We start from the raw sequence: 27,423 nt of genomic DNA, 5'->3' as shown, positions 1-27,423 counted from the left end.
GCTCTGAATCCGCATCGAATCAGGATCACGCTGTTGAACCCTCTCAGGCAGGCACCCTGTGGGTCTCCTAGGGCCAGGAGCGCCCCAGATTGCACCGACTAGGAAGCTGTTTAGGTCCCTAATACCACTCGTTTGGATCCCGATGCTAGGTGCGTGGTCTAGGGAGTCTTTGCTTTAGAGCTAACAGGGTTTAACTTGCAATGCATGCTGCTCGAGGAGGACTGCTGTTTGTAAACTACTCTTGAATCACTTAGCTTTCTTTAAACCAGACTAGGAAGTTAGGAGGGAATTAGGAAACATTTGTATTTTTGTTTGTTATGTTCAATTTGCTACTTTTCTCCCCATGGAACAGTTGAAACAATGCTTTCTGCATTGTGTTTGGGTTTAATTTTAATTCTAATAAACTTGGAGCACCTAATTTGGTTTAGGTTTTTGAAACTTCTTGGTGGGAGGAGGAAAAGCTCAAACTTTGTCAAAGACTTTGATACAGTGAGGCAGTTGCAAACTTGCCAAAGAAATGGCTGCATGCTAAGTATCCCAATGCAAACAGAAGAGAATCCCGTTTTTCTTCATTTTGGTTTTTTAGTCTGTATTTTTCACCCTTATTTCCAGGTTCTTCAAGAGCAGCTACACACAGTTGCCAGCTTCCCTCCATGTGGTGCCCCAGCATGCCTTGTGCTGCTAATGCCACACATACCATTCATCTGCCCTGGAGAGTGGAGCCTGTCTCTAGGGTAAGGCAACGGCACAGCCCCAGAGTCCTGGCTCCTGCGGGGTCTCAGTGAAGGAGTGCACATTGCAAGCCTGCTCCCCTTCCACGTGTCCACACTTCCACTTAACGTGGGATTGCTCTTTTGCTGCAAATGAGATGCCTGGGAAATCCCATGCATAGTTTTGATTTGAACCTCAGTCCTCCGTTTGAAATGCCTGCTCTGAAATGCAGAGAGGGCGAGTTCGTTCTGGGGCTAAAAGAATTAATACAAAATCCAGATTTGAGGTACAGTAACCTGAGTGCTCACCTTTCTTCACCAACAGTAACTGGTTTTCTGAACTTTTAATTATTCTTAATGATTGCCAGTCCAGTGAGCCACAAATACTGCTGAGAGAGGTTCAGGAAATGGTACGGGACTGAGGAGAAAGCCCTGGTGCACTTAGCTTCTCTCTGAGGCAGGCTCCAGTTTTTACTGCTGATTAATGGTGGATGTGATGCCTTGCAAACTGTATGAAAGAGCACCACATGAAGGGGAGCTGGACACTCATAGGTGGATGTAAGACCTTGGCATAAAGTACTAGGAACTCTGATTTTTTTCATGTGCTTCGGACAGATGCACTTGTATGCAGCATGCTTCTCCCAAAGACTGAACAGATTCACAGCAGAGCTCGTGAGGTTGTTGTAATGGTGTGCTGCTCAGCTGTCGTTGCCAGTATATCCTGCAAAAGTAGCATCTGAGAGATGGAGAGACCAAAGGGAAGAAGGAGAGCCCCAAGCAGAAAAATCATACAAGGATTCATACTTCAAGGCAACTCTAGCTCATGGTACTGTGACAGAAGGTGCAGTCAATTTAATGTCAATGGTGTTTTAAGGCTACATATTCCTTGAGGTCTGTGTACTTGGCTTTTAGAGACGATGTGTTGTGTTGGTTGCATGTTGTTTTTTCTGGATAACCTTCAAGGACTCAAAGTTCTTTTAGGCAAAAACAATGGAGTTTCCAGACAGCTACAGGAGTTTGGGGCTGTAAGAGAAATACAAATTCTTGCAAATGTTGGCAACACTGCATTATGGCTCCTCCAAAAATGTGTCCACTCTGATGAGGTGATGGACTTGAACCCAGTGATCTGTAGAAGGAGCTATGACAATCTTCCAGAAGGCTAGAGGTATAAAAGTAATCCTTTTGCCTTTTTGAAACCTAAATATTTGCAGTGCTAGTTTGATTTAGGACATCTGTAGAAGTCTATCTAGAAAGATGCTGAGATGCTGACTCCCAGACCTTGTTCCTGCATTATAATATAGTGATCAAAAACTGAACTACTGAGAATTTGTGGACTAGGAAATAGCAGTGTAGTTCTTAGGTAATATAGTATGTTTTTCTATGTAATGCTACATACTGGTAGGTTTCTAAGTTTTTTAACCTGGTTGAACTCAGTAATTAAAAAAAAAAAAGGGGTGTTCTGGTCTTTATTTTTTCCCATTCCACTTACAGTGTTTGCAGAGGGTTTTTGGGGAAAAAAAAAAACAGAACAAAACCCAAAATCCTAATGATGTTGTCTGGGTGATTTTCAGGAGTGACGGGGGAGTAGGGGAAGAGAAACTGAGGCAACAATTGGTCCTGAAATACTTGTCCCTCCCTGAAGGCAACTTAGATTATGTTTTCAGTGGTAGTCCTTACTTGACAAAGTTTACTGTATGTGTTTTTCCAATGTTTTGTGTCATGTCCTGAAGGGAGAAGGATACTGAAATTTAACTGAATTAATTAAAAAACCTTGCTAGCCAGCATTTTTGGATATATGTTTGCTATTAAGTTGACTGCCTGATATTTGGCATCTTGGGCTGTAATTTTGATCTCCTGAAGATGGGAGAGATTGGTATTCCTGATTGTTGATCAGGAAGGATCAGAACAAGTGTAGTGAAGCAGAAAGACAGGGACAGTATTTAACTCACTTGCTAAAGATACTTAGTACTATATATTTGCTGGATAAGCTCTCACATGCTGAGACAGACACAGTAGGAGCTAGCCAGTAAGAAAAAAATATTTGGCGGGGGAAGTTGCCACTTGGCACATTTACTTGTAGTAAATATTCAAATGCACAACTTTTGAGAATTAAACAAAATTCCTCTGTAGTCCTTTACCATTTTTCTACCCTAATTTATAATAATGGCAGTAGTTCTAGTCATTATTCACTGATTTGCTTCATGAGAGCTAAGAGCTAAAACTTGTTCTGGATGGGTGGAGGGGATGAAGGCAGCTGAACCTGAAGGAATCAGTGGGATTCTTATATGGATGTGATGGTCGTGTTCACTGAGCAGGTAGGTCTAGTCCCCAGGATGTTCAATGTACCTGCCCTTCAGCCCCTGCAAAAGCTCATTCACTCCGTCTGCGCGCCGTGTTCGCCACTGAGGGATGTGTACAATAGGCAGCTGTCATCTTTTACGTGAAGAAGGATAAGATACATGGGAAAAACTCTATTTGAGGGAATGCCAGCAGCCAGTTCCTCCTAACACTTGTAGGCTGCAGGCACCAACTGGGGATGTGATGTAGCCCCCACAATGCTATCTGTCATTTTCCGTGGTTATTGTTTCTGTGCAATAACCCAATGACTCAAGTACCAAATGCTGGTTCAAAGGTAGACAGGCATGCTGGCATTTCATGCTTACTGAAATCCTCTGCAGCGTGTTTCTCTGTTGATGAGCTTTAGGTACAGCCTTGAGTTCTGAGTTAAGCTCATGCTGCAGCTGTGGCCTAGGGATATTGCTGTTCTTTGCAGTGAAGGACATCTAACCATTTCAGAATGTATTGACATGGATTTATACTGATCCAGCTAACAAGCTCTGTGTACCATATTTCTCTCTTTTAGAATTCTGTTGAGAACAGGTATTAATTGCCCCCCTTTCATGATTTTGTAATAGCATTTCAAATATTCCAATTAGAACTTCATAGCATTCCGACAATTAATAAACGGAATAATCTAAACACGTTTGGATTTCTCTGATACAAGGTATCATCTGAGATACCATCTTATTCCTGGTAGTTGTTGTATAGATGTCATTTGGAAAAAATAGTTGCAGCTCCTTGGATTAATTTTGGTGTTTCATGTTACTCTTTCTTCTCCTAGTCCAGTTACTCTTTCTTCTCCTAGTCCAGTTACAAGTTTCAGAAAAATAGCTGGTTTTCTGCATGAAAACATTTACACAATTCATCAGGAATTACGTGAACACCTGTGAATTGCAGCTTTCACTTTTAAATAAACAAACAAACAAACAAACAAAGAGTTCCTAAGCCTCCTAGAAACTGGTTGTAGAGAAAAAACATACAAGCCTAGGAGTCTCTACATCCAGGAAACAAATAATAAATGTTGGCTTTTTTTTTGTTTATTTAATAGCATCATTTTAGAGACTCATTGCAGGATTTGTTTGAATACAGGGCAATGGCAGAATGAAGATTCAAACTGCAAACAGATTTGTAAAATGCTTTATAAAAAAACCCCCTACAATTTTAATGCTGCGAAAATACTAAAATCGTGTTTCATACAGGAATCATAAGAATATTATTCGGATACAGAATTGATAACTATGATTTTCAACTGGATTGTTAATTTGGACGACCTGCAGTGTACATTTCTTCATGTCTTGTATATCTTTCCATAAATACAGATAAAGGCAAAATAATGCATGCCAGACAAAAAAAACCCAGCTGTCTGAAGGCATATTTAGATTGATAAAGGAAAATAAATTTTTATATCTGATAAGATTAGAGAGTTCAAGCAATGCAGTTTTAGAAACATAGGCTCAAGAGTTCACCATTTCAATATGACATGTAGAATACAGAAACAAAAGTATGAAAAGTATGGAGAATATGAAGTCTAATAATTGGAATAACTTTCTGAAGTAATGAGAAACTTGAGGGTGTGGCTGACTAATGGGTACTTGACTAACAGACAGAAAGTGTGCATTTTGTCAAAAGATGAACGAAGTCCGCAAAAGACATTTTTTATTGGCTAGAGGGGTATATGCTAAACGAGAAGCATCCTAATATGTCATTCCCAAAGTATAACCTCAAGTGATGGCTGAAGCTTGTCTTGCATGAATACCTTGTAATGGCTAAAGTGATTATTATGTACTTACCAGCTGTTTAGAAAGTAAGCACAAAAGGATAATTAATGAACACAGTGTGTAGTGGACAGAGTGTTTCTTTTAGATGCTTGTTGTCTTTGGCTTCATATTGCTGAATTAAAGAGTAAACCAGTGGTTATGCTAAACACCTCGATCATGGAACCTCTTAGTTACAGCTCAGCAAGGCTGAGTGAATCTGTGTTGTGGAAGATGATATTAAAAGCAGACTCTGGGTCCTGATGAACTGTGAGTGGTGGGCAAGTGCCACATAGGAGGTGAGGTTCTGATGGATTTGAAGAGCTGCAGCCTGTGGAGTCTTAAGTCCTGGCCAGTCAGAGAACCAGTCAGAGAACCAGTCAGCCAGTTCTCTTCTGCTGAGCTTCCTTTAGCCTCAGAAACTGCCCTTGCTTGGCCGCTTTGTAGATACACTTACCTTTACGTACCCTATGTACTTAGCACCCCAGGACATCAGTGCTTCTGGGAAAGAAGCATCCCCACTGTCAGCATGTTCTTGGGTGTGCTCAGCCCTTGCACAAAAGGCTGTTGGACTAAGAGTTTCAAAGCAGCCATTACTGGATATTGCATGTTTCAGTTATTTAATTTGATTTTTTGATTTCACAATGAATGGTCTTGTGACAGCTGTATATAAAATATCATAGGACAATAAAATCTCTAATCGTCCACTGAATATTATAAACCTGTGTTATTTCTGATGTAGGTCAGCCAGAGTTGGAGATTTCCAATGATAGGAACTACATAACATTTCCTAATGTCTGACTGGAATCTACATTACAGTAATTTGAGCTTGGTACTTCTCATCCTGTCCATTGCTGAGACCAAGAACAGACTAGTTCCTTTGTGCAACAAACTGTAGACTTGAAAATACCGTCATGCCTTTTCCTGCATTATGCAGCCTTTTCTGTCTAATGCAACACAACCCCATTTGACCCTTTTTTATAGGTCACTTTTCTCTAGAGTTGAGTTTTCCATTTTGACTGGCTTCTTTTGGATTCTTTCCAGTTACCTTTATCTTCCTTGAAACCAAGCACCCAAACCTGGATGTAAGTTGACAACTTACCACTGACAAGTTAAATGGGAAAGTTACTTTAAGATCTTTGTCACCTACCACCTGCAAGAATTTATTATGTTGTCAACATTTGTTGCTGTGGTTTTAGGGATTTTTTTTTTTTTAAATAAAACTGCGTATCTGGGGCTTATTCATCTTACACTACACAGAGACTTCCCTTTTCTTTCCTTCTTTTCTAAAACACTACTGCCTTAGTCAGCTGTTTCCCATTTTGTACGTGGTGGTTGTTCTCTCCATGCACAGAATCTTGCATTTGTCTCAGCTCCTTAGAGGATTTCTCAAAAAGAAAAATACTGTTTGTGGGTTGTTTTTTTTGTTTTGTTTTGTTTTGTTTTAAATTCTAAACCTGCCCTGCAACATAGCTGCGCCCTCGTTACTCACCTTGTATGGAGATATAATGAATATATTCCTACTTCTGTCTCCAGGTTATCAGAGTATTCCAGCTGGTGCAGCTGTGATGAAGTTTAGGTGCCTTGCTTTTAAAATGCCCTGAGGCACCGCACATGCAGTCTAGGTGGTCTAGACAAAAATGTTACTGAAGAAGTTAATCGTTTGTAAGCAAATCTTCGTTTCATTTTGGCTCATGAGACCATCTTGAGGCCATGTGTTCCGAGGAAGGAAACTGGCCAAAACCAATGGCTTTGCTATTTCTTCTAGCAAGAGCCTGGGTGCCACTAATCCAAGAACAATTAAGCTGGGAATACAGACAGACTCACAAGAGAATATTGAGTTGCAGTTTGGTAAAAGCTGTCTAATCCTGGAAAGTTTAAAGGTCAATTTAAAAAGAAATTACTTATGGATATAGACGCTGGACTTGCAATACTTTGCTGGAATCTCACTTGCAGCACTTGGTTGCTTTGTGCCTTGAGAAAACCAATTTTAACAGCTATGTAAGACTGAGTACCTTAAAAAATTTGTCCAAGGTTTTAAGTGTTTCAGGATTTCAGGTCTTGCAATTTTAATTTGTTTCTTGGAAACCACACAATAAAGGGCTGGAGTTATTTGTGGTATATGTGATACTTAGATCTGTAAATAGAGATATTTTAGTGTACCCAGCAACAAAAAAGGCCTCTCCTTTCAAGCTCTTATAATTTCCCTTAGTGATCGGAAGACTCTTTGGAAAAAACACACAAAAATAATTTATTTGGATGCATTTTGATTAAAGCAAATCTTTCCTAAAAAAATTTGAATACACAGTGGCTTTTCAGTCAGTCAAGGTTCTTTTGCTGTTTACTATGATCCCCTCTGTGTTTTCATAGAATTGTCATTTTTCTCTTTCTCTTTGTGGCAAAAAAAAAAAAAAAAAAAAAAAAGAAAAAAGGCATTTCTTCACAGAATGAAGAGAGAGCTAATCTGGTCAAATTCAACCATCTTGTGGGACTTAGACTTTTAAAACTTACAGAAATGCTCCAGGTCTGGCATTTAATATCCATGAGTTTTTAAGAAGGCTTGTTTGGCTATTTCACTTACTCACCATAACTCTCTGAAAATTGAGATTGTTCCTGAGAATAGCCAAAGTCCATGTATGCTGCATGCTGTGTTATTGCTAGTTCTCCTTTTACTCTTGATTTCTCTGTGTTGCTTCTGGGAGCTAATTTCGGGTTTTATTTACACTTGCCTCCTCTCTTTTGAGTTGTCCATCACTGCCGTTTGTTGGCTGGGAGGCTTTCCTCATCTTTCTTTATCTTCTTTTTTCCTTCCCTTCCATGTGCTGTGCCTTCCAAAATCCTTAAACTCAGGCTGCCTAGCCCTGAAGCCGTTTCTATTTTTACTCTAATTTCTCTGCTACCAGTCCAAACATCACCATTAGTTAGTCTTAAGTCTTCAGTTTCTCCCTTCAGGAAACTATTGTGTTGCTCTCACTTTCCCTGAATACTTAAAAAAAAAAAAAAAGAAATCTAATCTATGAATGTATATGTTCCAAAACCTTTTGTCATGGACCAGCCATCTTTCTTCACTGATTTTTTGCTCTTTGTGTATTTAAGTTTCCGTTTTAATTACTCAATTTTTATGTGGTTTTTTTTTTTTTGGTCTTTTTACAGGTGTATTTTTCTGTACAAAGAAAAATTTAATTAATTTTGTTTTTCATACTGTGTTTCTGTTTATTCAGTGATACCCACTTAAGAGGTGGCTTGTGAAAATTCCTAATTTCTTTATGGTGCTCATTTACTTTAAATTGAACACATGTATATTTCTAGAAAGTTAGTGCCATTTTATAGCTCTTTTTATAGCTCACAGCACAAAGTTTAGTCTGAATTGCTGTCTTCTGTTGACACTATCTTTCATATTAACTCTTGTCAAATTTCTCATCTTCCGTAGAATAATTGTATTTATGTTACTTAGCTACATGTCATTTAATGAACTAATCTGATGACTTCTTTTTTATCCTGAAGTTGGTTTATATATATGTATATATATGCTAAAGTGCAAAGGAACAGCAGGGTTTTTTTTTACCTAGTCTGTTTCATGTGATGCAAAGCACAAATCAAACTCTTAGCAACATTATCATAAATTTCAACCGAAATTAAAACCAGCAGTCTAATTCTTCAGAAAGTCTAGGGCAAAATAACAAAGGGAAAAAATTTAGGTCATATGGGCTGAATCTTTTTGGAGCCACGCTGTGGCAAAAATCTTGGCCAGAATTGACCTGTGCTTGGCTGTGTCTCCAGCTGTATGTCTTTGCAATTTCAAGAGGGCTGAATACTGATTGTTGAATTAAGTATTAAAACTGAGAAGTCAAGGTTCCAACACCACAGAATACATAGTAGGAGTTTCCACACTGACCTAGTTCTCACTTGCATAAGATCTGCATACCATAGTCCCTCCACTGTGTTTCCTTCACTGCTGTATTCTTTTAAGAAGGAGCCAGTCTCCTTTACTGTCTCTGTTCTCTGATGTGACTTTATTTAATACTCCCAAACCCCACTCCGTTGACTTACGCAGCCTCTCCTCATTTCAGGCTCTGTAGCTACGCTGCTGGTCCTTCTCATTTTTATAGAACTACAGCAGATTCAGCTGTGGTAGGATATTTCTCCTTGCTGAAGCATTTATGAAACCATAGAGTGCGGTTGAACTAAAATGTCTGAGCAGGTTTTCACTGTAGAGGTAATCAAAATGACTTGCTGGGAGTGAGAGCAAACACAAACATGCTGAAAACCATGTTAAATAGTCACGGTTGATGTTTGCTGTAGATTAACATCAGTAGACCAACTAATATGTTTTCCATTTGATGTGCTTGATTTAAACTGAATTCTGAACCACCTTTAACATATCCCTAATAATATATTTTTTCCAGTCTAAACCTGGATTGGGTGAACAGTTTCTTGTATACTTTCTTGGAAAAATGTCCTGCTTCTGTCCTCATGTCAGCTGCTTATTGAGGAGACTTCATATGCAAAACAAGTAATTTCAATGCAATGTGACACGGTTTGAGTTTTACTAAGTAGCCTATCTATATTTTTTTTTCTCCATATAAGGAATATATCCTTCTTTGAAGCGTCAGTTCTCTGTGCTTCTTACCCATGTTCCTAGACTTCTTTTTCAATGAATACAACAGTATCTTCTGGGAGAACTCAGAATAAATCAGACTGAAATTGCCTTTGGTACAAGAAGGCCCTACTCCTAATGAGATGTTACTAAGCATGTGTTTTTTTCAACAGCAGGTACTTTGGAAATTTCCATACAATGTAGAGTTTATGTATGAAGATTGGTTGGCATAGATTATGAATTTGTTTGGTTTTCAGTGACAATTTTGTTTGGTAAATCCCGATTCTTGCTTTTCTCACAATATTTACAAGAAGATTTAGGTACGAGAAAGGGTTTGTCAAACCATGCGGCATGCTCTGAAGTAAGAAACCCTAACCCTGGAGGAAAAGCAAATTAGTAATGCAGGAGCAAATAGCCAGCAGAGGACTCGCATTGTATTTGTGTAGCAGAATGCACTAACCTGTAGTTTATGAAACAGTAGGAGATTGCTTTTTAGAGATAGTATTTTCCATGAACTGTAGAGAGAGAATTCGTTTCAGTGTGGAGAATACTCCCTACAAAACTTGAAAAACACGCATTTCATTTTTCTTTTAGGGAACTTGATTGTAGTGTTAAAAGTGTATTCAAAGAAAACCTTTGCTTTGATCCGAATGCTGTACAATGAGTATTAATATGAAGATGTTTTTCCTCAGAAGCTGCATTAATCTTCTGTAGTCATGTTTCTCTTGTATCAAACAAGGTTTTGAGGGTAACATTGGCTGTTTGCTTCCCTGCTAGTATCAGGTAGGCAAATATTTATCAGTTTCTTCCCTCTTGGGATGCTTTGCTGAATATGTGCATCTTTGGCAAGGCTGGCTTTCCTAGCAATGAAACTAATCTTCATGTGAGACTTGCATAATTATAACACTGCCATCTCTGTTGAACAGTAGCCAATAATTGCTTTGTATCAATCAATCTTTTTTTCCAAGTTTCTCACCAAGGCTTAGCAGAGTCTGGTGAGAGCATTATATCCCTTATAAAGCTTCTCATGAAGACTTGGGCTTGTAAAGCACTTCAGTCTCAAAGGGATTTTCTGGGAAGTAACATACACTTGGTCTGAGCAATGAACTCGGTAAGAGAAAGAGAGAGAATGAAAAAAAGATCTGAGAAGACAATGTGAAATATGAAATCTTTGAAGTTTTTCTGGAACCTGCCAACTTATAGGAGATGTTTTACTTTCAAGGCTTGCAAATTCTCAAAGAACATCTGTGCTGAGTATCACATTGCTAATTCTGTTGACTAAATCTTTTAATGAATTGGCATGAAATAATAATCTAATTTGGCAAGCAGTGGTGATGGTAGTTGCAGTGAGGAAATGGAAATGTAGCCTTGGGGAGAAGATGGGGAAGGGACATGAGAATTCTAAATCTGATTACCAGTTACTTTGAAAATTTTAGCTGATGAAGTCTGAGCAAATGTCTACCTTGACTTCACCAAGGCTTTCAACACTGTCTCTCACCTTGTCCTCATAGGCACATTCAAGAAATGAGGACTGGATGCGTGGACAGTGAGGTGGATTGAGAACTGGCTGACCCCAGAGAGGCGCTGTCAGTGACATAGGGTCTGGTTGGAGGCCTGACACTTGTGTCCCCCACCATTCAATATTGGGAATTCTTTAACTTACTCTTTAATGACCTGGATGAAAGAGCAGCAAGTTCACTGATGACACAAAGCTGGGAGGAGCAGCCAATACCCCTGAGTGCTGTGCAGCCCTTCAGAAGGGGCTCAGCAGGCTGGAGAGATGGGCAGAGAGGAAATTCAGTGAAGGCAAGTGCAGGGTCCTGCACCTGGGGAGGAGTAACCCCCTGCACCAGCACAGGCTGGGGACTGACCTGCTGGAAAGCAGCTGTCCAGGGAAGGACCTCGGGTTCTGCTGGACAGCAAACTGTCCGTGAGCCAGCCACGGGGATGAGAAGGCCAGTGGTGTCCTGGAGAACATTGGGAAGAGCATTGCCAGCAGGGAGGTGATCTCTGCTCAGCCCTGGTGGGGTCACATCAGGAGTTCTGTGTCCAGTTCTGGGCTCCTCGGGACAAGAGAAGCATGGAGCTCCTGGACCGGGTCCAGTGGGGAGCAACAAAGATGATTAAGGGATAGGAGCAGCTCTCTTGTGAGGAAGGGCTGAAGGAGCTGGGCCTGTTCAGCATTGAGAAGAGACAGTGAGAGGGGAACTCGTCAACGTCTGCAAGTATCTCAAGCGAGAGCGTCAGAGAATGGGAGCCAGGCTTATAATGGGTATAGGAGTGATGACATTTGCTTTGGCAGCATTCTACCTTACTTGCTAAGTAATTTAAGCTGGTTCAAAAATGGGCATTCTAATTAGCAAAACAACAGGTAAGATACCAAATTAGTGGTTGTACTTACAGACAGCCATTACCTAAACAACTTTGGTGTTGGAGTGAAGATCCAGCTGACCATAACTTGCCACACTAGGGCAGTGACTAAGAGATCTAACAGCGTTTGTTGGATTTATGCGCTCTTTAATGTTAGGTAGAACAAAACGACAGGTACGTTACACTTCCTTTAGCATCTGCTGCCAGTCTGAAGCCCAAGTACTGTTACTGGCTGATGGTTAATTACGAGGGATTCAGAGGAGTTTCAGTAGTGTTTAGAAAACCTGGCTTCCATCTAGGAACTGGTTTTTAAGGTTGTACTTAAGATCAGCTGTCGTCTTTATGAGACAGGAGAGTAATGGAATGCAGATGAGCACATATGCAGTAAGAATAAGGGGGAGGTGGGTGTGGGAAGAACAACTGCTGTGACCTGCTCAGTTCTAGTAATCTATTGCTAGAGAGTCCATGCCAGGCCAGCTCCACTATCCAGATATGCTAATGTCTTTAGTGGCTCATGAGGCTGTTTTGATTGACTATCAGTAAGACAGAGTTAGCTTGCAGAAAGAAATAAGAAAGCAAAAGAAAGAAATAAAAGAAATAATTATTTTCTATCTTGATACTGTCCATAATTTTACTTTAGAATCTTAATATTCTAAATAATATCTTCCTTTTTAATGTGTTTTTGTTTTCTTTTCTTTTTGGGAGGGGTCTGGTTTGTGTTTTGACTCTTTTTTTTCTTTTTTTTTTTTTTTTTTTTTTTTTCATAGGGCACCAATGCCTCTGCTCTGGAAAAAGACATTGGCCCAGAGCAGTTTCCAATCAATGAACACTACTTTGGATTGGTCAATGTAAGTACCATGTTGATGCTACTTGAAATTTGCTTTGTTCCTTGGTTTTGTTTTGTTTTCCTCTCTCCCCTGCTCCTATCAATGTTATTCTAATGCAGGATTGTCTTTTTTTTTTTTTTAAGTGCTGCTCATGTTGCAATTTTAAGCAAAGAGGATTGCAAAACTGTATCAGATGTTTGAAGATGGCTTCATACACCCCCAGAGAGAACAATTCTATGAATATCTCCAGGGATTAGAACATACACTTAAATAAAATTAAAAGTCTATTTTAGCTGTGAACTAGGAGGGAGGAAGTGATGACAGTATGTACAAGTTTAGGTACAGCATTCTGCACTGGGGACTCTTAGGAGGAGCTTTTTTATTTGACCAAGGAGAAAATGAGCGAGAAGAGTGTTTAATCACTTGTTTGTTCCCATAGAAATTATATTGATACAGTAATTTTTTCCATTGAAAACATTAGTCATTCTGCTACTGAGAAGTAAAATAGAGATTTCCCAGATATGGAAATAAACTTAATTAAATCCAATGCAATAAATGTTTCTCTTACAAGTGGAAACCTTTACTTTGTATCCACGTTAATTTAGAGCACCTTCCTTCTTTCTGTGAAGAGTCATGGTGTGTGTGCAACTGCAACTACCTGGCGAAATGGCTGCTTTGTGACAGTGACAGGAGTCAGAATTTGAATGAACAGCTAGTTTTGTTGTGATGCACAGGGATTAAGCTTGTTCTTCATTTTGCATGGCAGTTTGGGAACACCTGCTACTGTAACTCCGTGCTGCAGGCATTGTATTTTTGCCGGCCATTTCGGGAAAATGTATTATCATACAAGGCCCAACAGAAAAAGAAGGAAAACCTCTTGACTTGCCTGGCAGATCTTTTCCACAGTATTGCTACTCAGAAGAAAAAAGTTGGAGTTATTCCACCAAAGAAGTTCATATCAAGGTTACGAAAAGAGAATGGTAAGTGTAAAACTGAAATCCTCTAAGGTATTCATGCATTGATCAAAAAAGTATAAATAAATATTGAGCAATGTGATCATATTAATCAGAAATACAGGTTAGATTTGTAAATTTCTTTTAGCACTTTGTGGGGTGTGCTATTATTTTAGTATCTGTGTGTATGATGTTTTGCTTGAAATAACCCATACCAGATTTCAACCTCCCAGAGGTGTGTGAATTAGTGATGTTTTCACAGTGTGGGGAGGCAGACCTTACTGTAGAGTGAGCTAGGGCTGGGAATAGGGTGACACTGCTGTAATTTTTAATTTTTTTTTTTTTTTTTTTTTGTGGAGTGTGGCAGAAAGGAACACTGAGGGCAGCTGGCAGTATAGAAACTGTGTGACCTGGGAAAGCTGCAGGCACCAACTCCAGAACACCCTGGAGGATAAGGAACGTGTGGGGTGCTCAATCCACTACACATCAGCTGCTGCACTGGTTCTTGGAAGTGGTGGATGCAGTCTTACTTTGTGAAGCATCGTCAGACCCCTTTTGAGTTGGCATTGAGTTGACCATTGAGTTGGCAGCATATACCTACCTGATCTTTTAGGAGTTCTGTCTCAGGGGTGTGAGGAGCATCTTGAGATAGAGAAGCTTGTCACAGCTCCATTTTGGCCTGGATTCATATTGGTGTGGATGGTAGGCTTAGAAACAGAGGGGCTTTGAATGAAGAGACAAAGTATGAGTCAAACACCTGGAAGAAATTGCTTCCCGGTGACAGCACATAAATGGGCAGACTGTTCATTTCAGAGCAGACATTTGAAATCATGAAAAAGTTAGCTCTGAGTCATCTAGTGATAAATGCCCCCACACTGTTGGGGATCACTTGTAAAGACTGCATCTTACGTTTTCAGCTTTTTTAAATTAGGGCCAGAGTCAGTGTGTATTACCCAGCTTATGTGTCCAGGCTAGACACTACAAAGCCAAAGGTTCTGTACAATATTTTCTGGGGAAATCCACATGAACTTTTTTCAGGAGCAGAGGGATAAAAATACACTTTTCTGGGAAAACATATTCTTTTTTCTTTGACATGGTGAGCAACTTAAGCCTTTACTGGAGAAGTCTGTACTAATTCACCACTGAGGTATTTTCTCCTCTTCCTGCAAGCATTTTGTATTAAACAGGACAAGTCTTTTTTCATCAGACTTGTGTGTGAAAAGTGAGCTTTGTTAGATGGTGTTATTATTACTACTTGAAATGAGTTCACCTTGACTGGCTGCCAGGTGCCCACCAAGCCTGTCTGTCACTCCTTGTCTCAGCAGGGCAGGGGAGAAGATAAGAGGAAAAAAACCTCATGAGTTGAGATCAGAGTAGTTTAATAATACTAATAAAGAATAATAATAAATAATAGCAATAACAATAATAATAATAATAGTAATGAGCGCCAAAATTTACATGCAGAAACAAAGGAAGACCAAGGGAGATTTTTTCTCTACCTCCTATCAACAAATGATTTCCTGCTGCTACCTGGGACGTAGGGCCGTGGCATGTGTAGAAGTTTGTTTGGAAGAGATATATCTTAATGATGAAAACCTGCCCATCTTTCTCTTAGATTCTGGCGATGAACATGATGTCACGTGGCATAAAATATGACTTTGGCCAGTTTGGGTCAGCTGCCTCACCTATGTCCCCCTCCCAACCTCTTTGACACCCAGACTACCAGCCTTTAGGCAGGATGAGGGTTGGAGGAGCAGCCTTGATGCTACGTGAGTGCTGCTCAGCATCAGCTGAAACACTGGTTCGTCATCACCACCATTTTAGCCACATCTACAAAGCACAGCACCCTGTGGGCTACTGTGAGGAAAGGTAACTCCATCCTGAGCACAGTGCACGAGTAGGTGGCAGCATCCAGTGGCTCACTGTTCCCAGCCACGTGGCTTACTGTCAAAGCTCTGCGATGTTCCCAAGTGTCTGAGGGACTTGGACTATGTTTGTGGAAGTCAGTGCTGACTAAAGTTAGGCAGTAAGTGTTTAGTGTAAGGAATTAATTTAGGATGAGTCGCACTTTTGCCTTCTTCATTGACTCTAATGGGAGCCTCCACAACCAACTCCAATGGGTGTAATTCTCTAGACAGATAAAGTTAGTTGAGATTAAGCTTTCCCCCAAAGTGGCTTCACTGAAGCCAGGTGACTGGCTGCAAAACTGTTCTTTGGGATGATTCCAAATGCTTTGCTGAGCAAGGGCCAGTACAAGTACTTGGAAAAAACAAAAAGAAAAACCTTTCTTGGAGGAAAGGATATTCAGCTGTACAAATCTTGACTCTGTTCTTCGCAGATCTCTTTGACAACTACATGCAGCAGGATGCACATGAGTTTTTAAATTACCTGCTCAACACCATTGCAGACATTTTGCAAGAGGAGAAGAAACAGGAAAAGCAAAATGGGAAACTGAAAAATGGCAACATGAATGAAGCTGAAGAGAACAATAAACAAGAACTCACCTGGGTGCATGAGATTTTTCAGGGAACACTGACTAACGAAACTAGATGTTTGAACTGTGAAACCGTAAGCATTGGGATAGATTTTTTTGTTGTTGGTTGTTGTTTATTAATAGATAGATACGTTTTGTATATATAAATATGTGAATCTTTTCAGACATCTGAAAATTGTGGATATTCCTGTAGAATTTACTTCTTGAAGTGAGTATATTCTTTTCTAAAAATTTATTTTTCTAAGCGTTACTTGGCTGATCTCTGCCAGGTTTTGCTGTTCTAAAACATATCTCTACAGTTAAAATCCTTGCTAGTGAATTAATGCCTTTCCTTATCATTGTAACTTAGAGAGAAGGTATTCACATCATATTCGTATAATAAGTGAAATATTAAGATGAATTTGTGTAAATTCCATTACAAGTATCTGAGGGGTATGCAGAGGGTTCATTATTAACAAACTGTTTTCTATTATCTCCCTAATATTTTCTAGAGGATGATGTCAGTTTGAAATCTCTTATGTTTGGGCTATAAGTAACAATTAACTTCATTTGGGAGAATGTTGCAAGTCTCCTATTGATTACTGTCTTTTTCAAACATATACTTCTGTTGAAAGAGAAAAGAAATACTTTTTTTTTTCATTGTTCCTATGAGGTTGCATGAAAGAGTAACACAGACAGGAAGAAAATCTCCTTTGGGAGAACAGTGACACTGACCTTCCAGAAAGGTTGGAATTAACATCACCTAACATTTGCCTGGTAAAGCAAAGTTGATAGTCATCAAGGACGAACCAGTTTTCTCAACTCCTGCAGATGATGGAGATTATGGAGGAGCTTTTGCAGGAAACCCTCTCCCATCTGTCTCTAGGCTCTTTCATGAAACAAAGCTTTTAGCAGTGTGGGGTGTCTTGTTGCACACAGCTCGTCCTGGCTCCGTGGTGTTTACTCAGCTGTTGCAATTGTTGGTGCAGCAATGCTGAGAACTGGGCCAACAAACTGGTCTGGCCTAAAAAGTTTGTACTTTTACTCAGATCAATGCTGCTGCTATGGGCTTCCTCAAAGAAAACTTTGGATTAGCTGCATTAAGGTGGGAGAAGGTGCATAGAGAAGGTATCTTCAGACAGCAAGCTGAGGTTTAGACAACTGAATTTTGGTGATGTAAACTCTACCCAGGTCCTACCAGGTGTGTAAAAGAACATAGTCTAATATTTCTAATCATAAATAATAGCTCTATATTCCCAGAAAATACAGAAGATTTTCCAGGGACTTGGTCAGAGGAGAATGGCAAGGAGAAGAGATGCAGTGATAGTCAACATGAAAAAAAAATGTTGGAGCAAGTTTGGAACAAGCTTGTATAAGTGAACACGAGAGAGATACTGAAATTAATTCTTTAATCTATTTCAATTATAAAACCTAGTGTGATAGTAAGTTAAAATAAGTGAAAGGTTAGAATTATTTTTTAACTGACAAGCTTCTCTAAATAGCTGTGACATAATTCTGGTGAAGTGAGGATGTGTCCTTTGGTAACAGCATAACTGCACAATTCCCTACTTGCAACTCAAAGTGATGAAGCTTTATGGAAAATGTAGCTTGTCTGTAACTTCCTCTGAATACAGAAATACTGTATACTTCTCAGGATATTTTTCCAGTTTGTTTTCCTTGCATTAGTGTAACTTGAAATCTTAGAAAAATAGTAAAACGGATTAAAAGTTACTCCTTTGCTAAAATATCCGTAAGTAGTACATGAAGAATCATTCAGATTTCAGCAGTTTTTATCCTCACTTACAAAGAGTGCAGTTTGAATCTGGTTTTCCGGCTACCTTTAGTTTTAGTCTGTATTATTCTAGCTCCAAGTAGCTCATCTTCTCTTCCAGTAAATATTTGATGTGCAGAGATCAATAACAGAATTCCTAGCTTCTTTGAGGCATGCAGATGAAGCACTGTACTTGCCAAGGACTTTCTCAAGTGTTTAATTCTCGTGATACTCAGTGTGTCTGACTCTAGTTCCAGCTGTAGAGACAAAATGTTCTCTGAAGCTTTGTTGCTTTATCTTTCAAATTTTAGCTGTATATTTATACAGCAGTTGATTGCTGCCAGTTTTGTGGTTTCCTGTCCTCTGTGGGTCTCAAATCATGTCTCAGGGAGGATTTTTGTTTGGAGAACTGCTGCTCATTTCAGCTGGGTATGCATTATGACTCTGTACGTCTTTGATAATATCAAAATGAATCCAGCCAAAGGTGTTCGTCTGCATCCAGGTCTGGTAGGGGCTGCATTCACCAAGCTTATAGGATCCCTGACATAAGACAAATATGAGCTCAAGGTGGCAGATAGCTGTCACACCCACAGAATTGCAAAAATCTGAGCATGGGGGACTTCTGCGAGAACAGTGGATTCATCCCCTCACAGAAGTCCTTGATTTGGACTTCACTATCCTCCCATCTGATTTAGCTATTCTAAGGACGTGCAGTCATAGGAGGCAAAATACGGGCTGTTCATGCAACATTTTATTTTAAAATTTGTTATGAATATGACTGAATTCTTATGCAGTAAGTAATTCTGCAGTCTTTAGACTCAGTTGAAGTATTACAGGAATTAGCTATTTGGATTTTTTTTTTATATAAACATTACTTTGCCTTTGAGATTAAACACTTTTAGAGAAAAATAATTTTCAATGCAAAAAAAGGTGATCTGCCATTCTGAAAATATTTGGACTTAAATTTTTAAAATAAAAACTCTCCCCTTGTTCTGTCTGAAAAGAAAAAAAGATTGGCAGTACCAAAATTATTTTGCAAAATTCATTATCACTGAGCCATTTTTATGTTGAATCTTTTACATTTTTTTAATCAAAATATTGACTAGAAACAATACCAATGGGGAAATGCAGCTGTTTCAACCTTTTCAATACTCATTGAAGAGAAAGGGCAACGTGGTTCAGTATGATGTTTGTGACAAAAACATATTTGGAAATTATCTTTGTTGCATCCTTAATAGTGGAAACAATTATGTAAGAATAAAATCTGAATGTATATTGTGATGTGTTATGCAAAGGGTAAACAAATTTCTGATAAAAAAAGAAAGGAGACGGTGTTACATAACAAGGCAACGTACGTAATGCACCAATCCCAGATAATACTGGGGAGGGTGGTTCACCTTTACTGAGCAGCAGGATGTCATTAATGGCCCATGCTTGGTGGGATTGGATAAGTGGAATAGACAGAAGTGAAATTATATGAAAGCTGGATTGGTAGAATTACTAATAAATATCACGCTGAACTAAAAAAAAAAAAATAAAGCATTAAAATTAATTATTTTTATGTAAGAGCAATTTCTGCAGAAATAAATCTCTTTAGCATTTGCTAAAGATATAAACAGCATTTCGATGTCTGGCATATCTGTTTTACACGTATGTCTTTTGCAACAGGTCAGTAGCAAAGATGAAGATTTTCTTGACCTTTCTGTTGATGTGGAGCAGAACACATCGATTACACACTGTCTAAGGTAAATGAATGCATCTTTTTGGCAGACAGCTCTAACTGCTAGATGTTTCAGGTCCAGTAGGTATAGAAAAGAAAAGTAGAATAACATTTAGATTTGAACTTACCCTCAGCAGGAGAAAAAGACTTTAAACTGGATGTTTTCTCTAATAACAAAATATACATTAATGTACTTTGCTTTACTCACTTTCTCTTTCAATGTACGTCTTTGAAAGAGGAAAATAAATCGGCTTTCAGGGAAAATAACTGATTGCATTGTTGTCTGGAAGAATTGCTGCAGAATAATAATTGGCTTCAGAGATTCAAATGTACTTATCTTCAAGCTCCTACACAAGTGCTTTGTTGATTAGCATTTATATATGCATATTGAAAGGGAAGTGTGCGTTTTTCAGAATGAGTGCTAGAGTCTGCAGAGGGCAAAATACTTCAAAAGTCTATTTTGTTATCAGAAATTTCTTACTCCGTGTCTCATCGTAAAATTATGTGAAGTCTTTTATTCTAAGTTTCTGTTCTTCTCCTAGTATATTCTTAACTTAAAAACTCTAGACATCAAAAAAAAATTTCAGTCTTACATGGGTGATTGTTCTGAGTGATTTAAAATGTCCAGAGTTTTGACATTAATACAGTAAACCACTACCTATACTCAAGACAATATGTTGCTGTTCTAAGGTAATGATTATCAACTGGTCAAATTCCTTCCAACTCCAAAATTGCTATCAAGGTTAAAATTGCATTTATCAGTTATTCTGGAATGCCTAGGAGGGATTTCCTGGAGTGTCATCCCAAGGTGAGAGTTACAGAAAGAGAAGGATGTGAGGTGCTATTTCCCGAATCAGAAAGCAGTGACTTCTCTGTCAATACACACCTGTACCAAGTAACTTCTGTTATAATGTAATTGTTTTTCCTCCTCAGCTGCTGTTCAGTCTCCCATAGAATACTGTAGCAGTCCTTAGCCCTCAGGCAGTCCACGCTGCATTAATTAGCCCCCCTGCAATAAGAGAGCAAACCAAAGAAAGGCTTTGGGAAGCAATGCACTCTCTGTTTTTCTCCTGCGGTCTCTTTGCCTCTTCACAGTAACCACCAGCTGAATCATTGCTGTTACTACAGGTTTTGTTTGCACACTTTTGAGTTCTTCACTGGAGTGGCAACCCTGAACTTGCCAGTATTGCTTACCTTTCCCTATGGTGCTCAAAGTCACTTTGAAATCCCACTGAGCTGCGAGGACGCTGCAGTGCCTTTTGAGGTCCTTTCTCATCTGAGTTATTTGGTTCTGTGGTACTGGAGACTGAGCTCTGACATTTTCTTACAGCAGAGTCTGATGAACATATTAGAAACCGCTGCTGTATAGAAGTTACCATCTGTCCTTCAGCTTTCTCCATTTTTTTATTCGCATTCTTGATATTTTATCTTCTTGGAAATGTTTTGTTGGGAATGGCCATTTTATGTAAAGGCAGAGTAAGAATACCAATAGCACTTCTTCTACTGAACAGACAGTGGCTGTGGCTTAGGATGTGGAAGAACTGCATCTGCACAACTGCAACCAACAAGTGAATGGTGGAAAGTGACTCCAAAGAGCTCAGCCCCTACCTTCATGTCACAGAGGATGCTTATCCATCCTGTTCCAGAAGATCTTTTTAGCAGTATTATCTTAATTGTCTATCCCACTCCTTCCTGTTTATTACTACTAATAAGTTTTTCCTGCTGTGCAATATGAATCTTTGTTGTTTCAGTTCAAGCCTGTTTCTACTTGAGCTGTGTACTCTAGATGTAAACCAGGGGTTGCCCTCATTCCCCTTACCAGTAGCCTTTTACAAAAAGAATAATCAGTTTTGGTTGTTTTTTTTTTTTTAATTTAAACAGCCTAAGGTCATTCAACTTCTCCTTCTCAGGCTGTCTTCTCTGGGTTTCTACACATGTTCATTGCTCTTCAGCTTTCTCTCCAATTAGACCTCTCTCTTGAACTCTGCCTTTCTTGAAGTGCTGCTGTCTAGAACAAGGCATAATATTCCAACAGAGATCTATACAGCCCTGAGAGGAATGGATGCCCTAAGTCTCTTTATGCATTCCAGTGTAGTGCCTTTACTCCAGCAGCATGACATGCATTTTGAAGTTTACCCATTGCTCCTTTTGGAAATAAAGGAAAGCAAAATCCCAATTTTTCTTTTCTTGGGGGCGGGGGGGGGGGGGGGGGGGGGTTGGTACCAGCCACTATTTACAGATGGAGCAGGAGGAGAGTTATCATCTCTCATCTATTCTGATTGTGTTTTATGTTGGCAACATTTCTGCCTCTGTTTAGAAGACAGACATACAGTTAGAATATGGATTTCCTCTCTTTGCTGTCTGGTATTGTGCATTTTTATGCAAAATGTAAGTGCTTTTGTGGTTTCTTTCAATAGGAGCTTCCAAGTTACTGCCTTTTTTGGAATCTTTGCTGTTTCCTTTTTTTGAAAGAACTGCTTTTCTGTGTCTTAATATCTTTAAGGGCTGCTGTATTTAGAAGGTAAAATGCAGAAAAACTGCGCAAGATAACATTTAAGTATAATGTATCTCTTTACCACTCTAGATGAATGTTATTTTATTTCTGTAGTTTTTCAAAATGTGGAAGTTCATTGTATGCTCAAGACGTCCTAAGAACAGAAAGAATACAAGCCTCTGGCATAGTCTAAGCCCACAGGAGGGACAGCTGAGCCTGAAGCAATAAAAGTTCAATAAGAAATATTGTATATATCCATTGCTTTTATTTCCACTAGGAGTTGCAAAATTTACCAGTCAGTTTGATCCTGACTTGTGTAACAATTTATATTGCACCAATAATTCTCTCATCTCTTAAAACACGAAATTAATGTTATTTATGCATACGAATAATGGAAAGCTGCTTTCACACTGTAGCAGAGAGGCTGTGGAACCACAGGGTCAGCGATGGTGCATCTTGAGCAGGTGCATTTCAAAATTTCTTTTTCTTGCTGAAATAACATATAAGCAGAATGCAGATTGGACTATTAATGGAATAGGAGACAGCTAGGCATATCTTGAAACTTGCTTTGCAGGTCTAGAGAAGAGTTCTGCAAGGCTGTGGCTCTTGCCCATCAGCCTTTGTGAGCTCCAGTCAGTGACCTGCTGTTTTTAATATCTGTTACAAGTGCCATGCTGAAAACTCTCAGTTGCTGAAAGAGTTACTGAAGTTGCAGTGATTTCAGTGCCTGACCATTTTTTCAGTGAAGCATTTTTGTTTAATATTACTAATAAAAGATACCATAATACTACTAATAAATAAAAAATAAATACTACTGCTACTACTAATAATACTAATAATAGATATTAATAGCATCAGAATAACTAGAATAACATTTTAAAAGGAATTCAGAAACTCTTCGGGTTTAATGAACTTTCCTGAGACACCTGGCATAGAACAAACCAATACCTATCAAATTTCTACCATCTGCACGTTTCTTCATGTTAGAAAAACATTATTTGCTTGCTTCGCTTTGAAATGGGAAGAAAACTAATACATTCCCCAAATTTGTTTGCTTTTGAAAAGAAAAAAAAAATTGAGACTGTAGGCTTTGAAAATAAACATCAGACTCTTAACAGCCAACCTAAAACTTTTCACAGACACATTTGACTGAGTTTTATGTTCCCTGCACATATAACTCGTCTTTATTATTTTCTAAAGTTGCAGCTCTTCAGTTATGATTCCCTGAAAAGTTACTGTGTTTTTCAGAGAAATTGACTGAATTCAGTTAATTTTGTGCTTAAATTCAAATGTGAAGTTAGGCATTGAGATCAGTGTTTACCACTGAAGCAAATCCTTCCCAGTGATACTGCTTTATTTTCTTTTAGATAAAAAATAATGCTTATGATCAAGGTTTAGCTGCAACGCCTTTCAAAAAGACGTATTTTCTTCCTAAATTTCAGCACTCTCTCGTCAATGTTAAGACCTTATAAAGAAAGTAAATCAGTAAAAGTATTCTCAGTTATTAAAAACATTATGCAGTCATATGAAGTGCTTCTTTGTCATGCTCTGTCAACCTTAAACTTTTATGAAGTAATGTAATTAGCCTCTGATATCTATCCCCTATCTATCCCCTTCATCTCTCTCACCTACCCCTGTAGTGGAATTGTCAGGAAGAGATAATCATCCAGAATCCTCCCTCTGCCTTGTAAGACAATTCAGGTGCTGTGAGAGCAGGCTGAAGCTGCAGACAGCGTGCATTCAGCCTCCATGAATGTGAATTGCAATGGTAGAAGGGAATTTATCTGGGTCTGAACGGGTCTGAATTTGCCTGGAGTTCAGAAACCTGTCAGGTACGAGGTAGGGGCACTCAATTCAACAGTCCTGGAATTCTGCTATATCTACGTAAGGCCCAAAGTCTCAGGAAAACCCATGTGTTTCAAATGGAAGATAGGTGCTTATATCTGCATTCACAGTTCTCAAAATACCTGCTCAGCTGCAATGTAACACAAGAGGTGGCAAAAATAATTGCTGCGGGTTTTTTTGCAGTTAAGTGGTGTTAGGTATGTAAAATTCTGCTCCAAAGCATATCAGCACTGTGACTTCCAGCAGATCTTTTCTGTGAACTGAGAGATGCTATCAAACCACTGCCTTTGCTACTTCAAAAGCTCAGTCCAGAAATATCTCCAAGTGTATTTACTTGATCAGGATTTACAAAATTTTCTATACCAGCTGCATCTTTCCTTTTTTTTTTTTTTTTTTTAGAAAACAAAAAGAGTATAATCCAAAAACTTCTGGGTAACTGTTCAAAAGGTTGGAGGATGCAGGAAACTAAGTTCAATTTATTTCTCCTTTGAAAAAGGATTCAAACTTTTCTTATGGAAGAACACCATGAAATGTGAGATATTTGGGAATGGCAAAACTGCATTTAAAGCTGCTTCATTCTGCAAATAATTTGAAAAGAAACAGAATGGGTTGAGTGATTATACCCAAGTCTGGGCAGCCCCTTTATGTGAGAGACCAGAAATAGGATTCAAACTTTTCTTATGGAAGAACACCATGAAATGTGAGATATTTGGGAATGGCAAAACTGCATTTAAAGCTGCTTCATTCTGCAAATAATTTGAAAAGAAACAGAATGGGTTGAGTGATTATACCCAAGTCTGGGCAGCCCCTTTATGTGAGAGACCAGAAATAGGTCCCATTTTGAGACACTGGACCTTTCATTTGTATTATATAGAAAGCCTCAGCTCCTAATATAACTTGTCATACAGCCAGATACCCTAATTCCATCTGCAAACCCCAATACATTTGCTTCAGATGCTTTAGAAAGCTGGAATGGGTGAAGATTTCGTCCTGTGTGTCTTTTGGCTTCCAGTTCATCAGCCCTAATGGGGCAAATGTATTCATGTCCTTAAAGAACTGATGCTTATATTTCTTTACAGAGATTTCAGTAACACAGAGACGCTGTGCAGCGAACAGAAATACTACTGTGAAACTTGCTGCAGTAAGCAAGAGGCACAAAAGAGGTGAGCAAAGAGCAGGCTCTTTCACCATGACCCTCCTGGCCTCTGGCAAACTTGCTCCTTGATATTTATTTTGTTTAAATACCTAGGAACATCCAAAATACATTCTCTGTGAGGACCAGAGAACCTGCAGGCAGATTTAAAGGCATATGTCTTAATCTAGAGGCTACTTCTAGTTGACTATTGTTACTTACAAAGTGCTTTTATAATGCAGACATTTGCTTATGAAGGGAAGAGAGAACGGCTTTGAACTTGTCAGGTGTTTATCATACGTGTTCTTACTGGTTTTGCAGGATGAGAGTGAAAAAACTGCCCATGATTCTTGCCTTGCACCTCAAGAGATTCAAGTACATGGAGCAGTTGCACAGGTACACGAAGCTATCTTACCGGGTAGTGTTTCCTCTGGAGTTACGGCTCTTCAACACATCCGGCGATGCCGTCAACCTGGATCGGATGTACGACTTGGTAGCTGTTGTTGTTCACTGTGGAAGGTAATGGACTTCCATGGGTATCACAAGCCGTTGCCAGATGTTTGCCAAGGGCAGAGCTGTCCCTGACAAAATGTGGGGAGAGTGGGAGGCAGGGCTTAAAGGCTGCTGCTGCTGCTGCACAGACCTGCACGTGTCTTGGGCTGAACCATTCAGCCAGCCTCCCTTGTAGGAAGTCAGTACTTGCTTAAGAAATAACGTCTCGGGTCTCCACAAGTCGCAAGTTTGGTTCAAGTTGATGAAACTACTTTGTTCTTCGTAAGACCCCTTAAAAAAGCTGGGAGCCAGGACTCTGTGAGGGCCAAAGGCTCTCATCGTGTAGGCCCCACAACAAATCACCTTGGTCAATTTTCCCCCCTATACTTAGTTCTAAAAGTTTTAAAAGTATTTGTTCTGTAGGATAATTTGCTAAATGGTCCTGACACAGATGAAAACACTTCTACCTTTCAGTTGATTAGCTTTGCAAGAAGTTAAAATGAAAAGGTGAAAGGACTAAATGTCTAGTGTACTACCACAGGTGGATTTACCACGATTTTCAGGACATTTAGTTATAATTCAGCATGCATAAAGAAATATGACTTATCAAAATGGACTCAGTAGTATATTCTAATATTTTGGGGTTTTGTTTTGCTTTCTAGTGGACCGAATCGGGGGCATTACATTACTATTGTGAAAAGTCATGGATTTTGGCTCTTGTTTGATGATGACATTGTAGAGGTCAGTATGATGAAGGTCATACATGTGCATGAGCACAACTTTTGTATGAATGTTTTCTTCCCTATTTGGGGTTAAAATTCTGATCCAGAACTGGGTAGAGATTACCAGTCTGCAAAGCCACAGTTTGGTTGTAATGTTTATTTCAACTCTCTTAGGAGGGAAGGTTGCGAACAAAATTATTAATCCTGTAACTTGTGCTCTGCCAGTGTCAGAGGGTTTTTTGTATTTCATAGCAACATCAAATGTTTTTAGTACCAGACTTTAAGAGTTTAATTTTGAAGGTTTTCTGTATCTCACAAAATCAATTTAATTCATTCAAACCTTATCACTTGGTAAAATTGAACTAGGTAAAGCTATCTTTGCTGTAGAATTTTCATTTTTGGATAGGGAAGTTACAAGAAAGTCTGAATTGTGTTGTTGATCTGGGATTGCCTGAATGTAGACTAGAGTGGAATCTGTCCCACAGCTATTGCAGATTCTGTCCAAGCATTCTGAAATTCAGTCTTACGCAAACCCTTTATGCCATTGTGGCATCCTGGCAAAACTCAGGTTTCAAGTCTGTTTTCCCAAGAGGTAAGAAAGGTAAGCACTGGGATGCTGCATGGGGCAAGTCTGGAAGAAGATTTCTGAAAAATTGGGAAAGATGGGATCACATGGTCACATTTATGTGCTTAAATGGTGTTTGTCACTGCATTCCAAGGAGTCTCTCTGTTACTGGGAAAAGCCTCAGTTAGCTTCAGTGATAGAAACATCCCTGTGGCTTTCATGAGTGAGATCAGCAAGGCTCAGCCCCTGATCTTTACCCTTTCACTGCTTAAATTGCTAACAGAATTTGCTAATTGCTACCTCTAAACAAATTATTTGTCTTTTCTGTTCATACAGTCATTTAATCTGTGTTTGGTATTTATCTAACAACATATTAAAAATATTTATTTTGCAGAAAATAGATGCTCAAGCTATTGAAGAATTCTATGGTCTGACCTCTGATATATCAAAAAATTCAGAATCTGGCTATATTTTATTCTATCAGTCAAGAGAGTGACTTGGCAAACTCTGATAATTGCACACAAAGATGCTGCACGCAAAAGAAGGTGATGGCTCCCCTGAACTGACTTCTACACAGACCACATCTCAGGTGGTTGAACAACAATAGTGTCTCCTATTCAGTGGTCCATGTGATGTTGACTATAACTGTCCATTTTTG

At 39.1% G+C, this 27,423-nt stretch overlaps 1 protein-coding gene across 2 annotated transcripts; it reads left to right on the top strand.

Annotated features, from left to right (window-relative positions):
* The first annotated feature begins 653 nt into the window (after positions 1–653).
* USP46 (ubiquitin specific peptidase 46) lies at positions 654–27,423 on the top strand. 2 transcript variants are annotated; one of them, XM_062493512.1, is made up of 10 exons: positions 2,996–3,010; positions 6,626–6,655; positions 12,539–12,619; positions 13,365–13,578; positions 15,890–16,119; positions 19,464–19,540; positions 24,934–25,017; positions 25,308–25,505; positions 26,141–26,219; positions 27,160–27,423. In XM_062493512.1, the coding sequence occupies exons 1-10, from the start codon at positions 2,996–2,998 to the stop codon at positions 27,259–27,261; spliced, it is 1,110 nt and encodes a 369-aa protein (XP_062349496.1). In that variant the 3' UTR covers positions 27,262–27,423. The 2 variants fall into 2 exon arrangements, with proteins under 2 accessions (XP_062349495.1, XP_062349496.1); XM_062493511.1 differs by lacking the exons at positions 2,996–3,010; positions 6,626–6,655 and adding an exon at positions 654–734.

Source organism: Cinclus cinclus, chromosome 5, assembly GCF_963662255.1.
Source record: "Cinclus cinclus chromosome 5, bCinCin1.1, whole genome shotgun sequence".
Taxonomy (NCBI): Eukaryota; Metazoa; Chordata; class Aves; order Passeriformes; family Cinclidae; genus Cinclus; species Cinclus cinclus.
The sequence above is the reverse complement of the archived record's forward strand: the minus strand, read 5'-3'. Positions and strand labels throughout refer to the sequence as shown.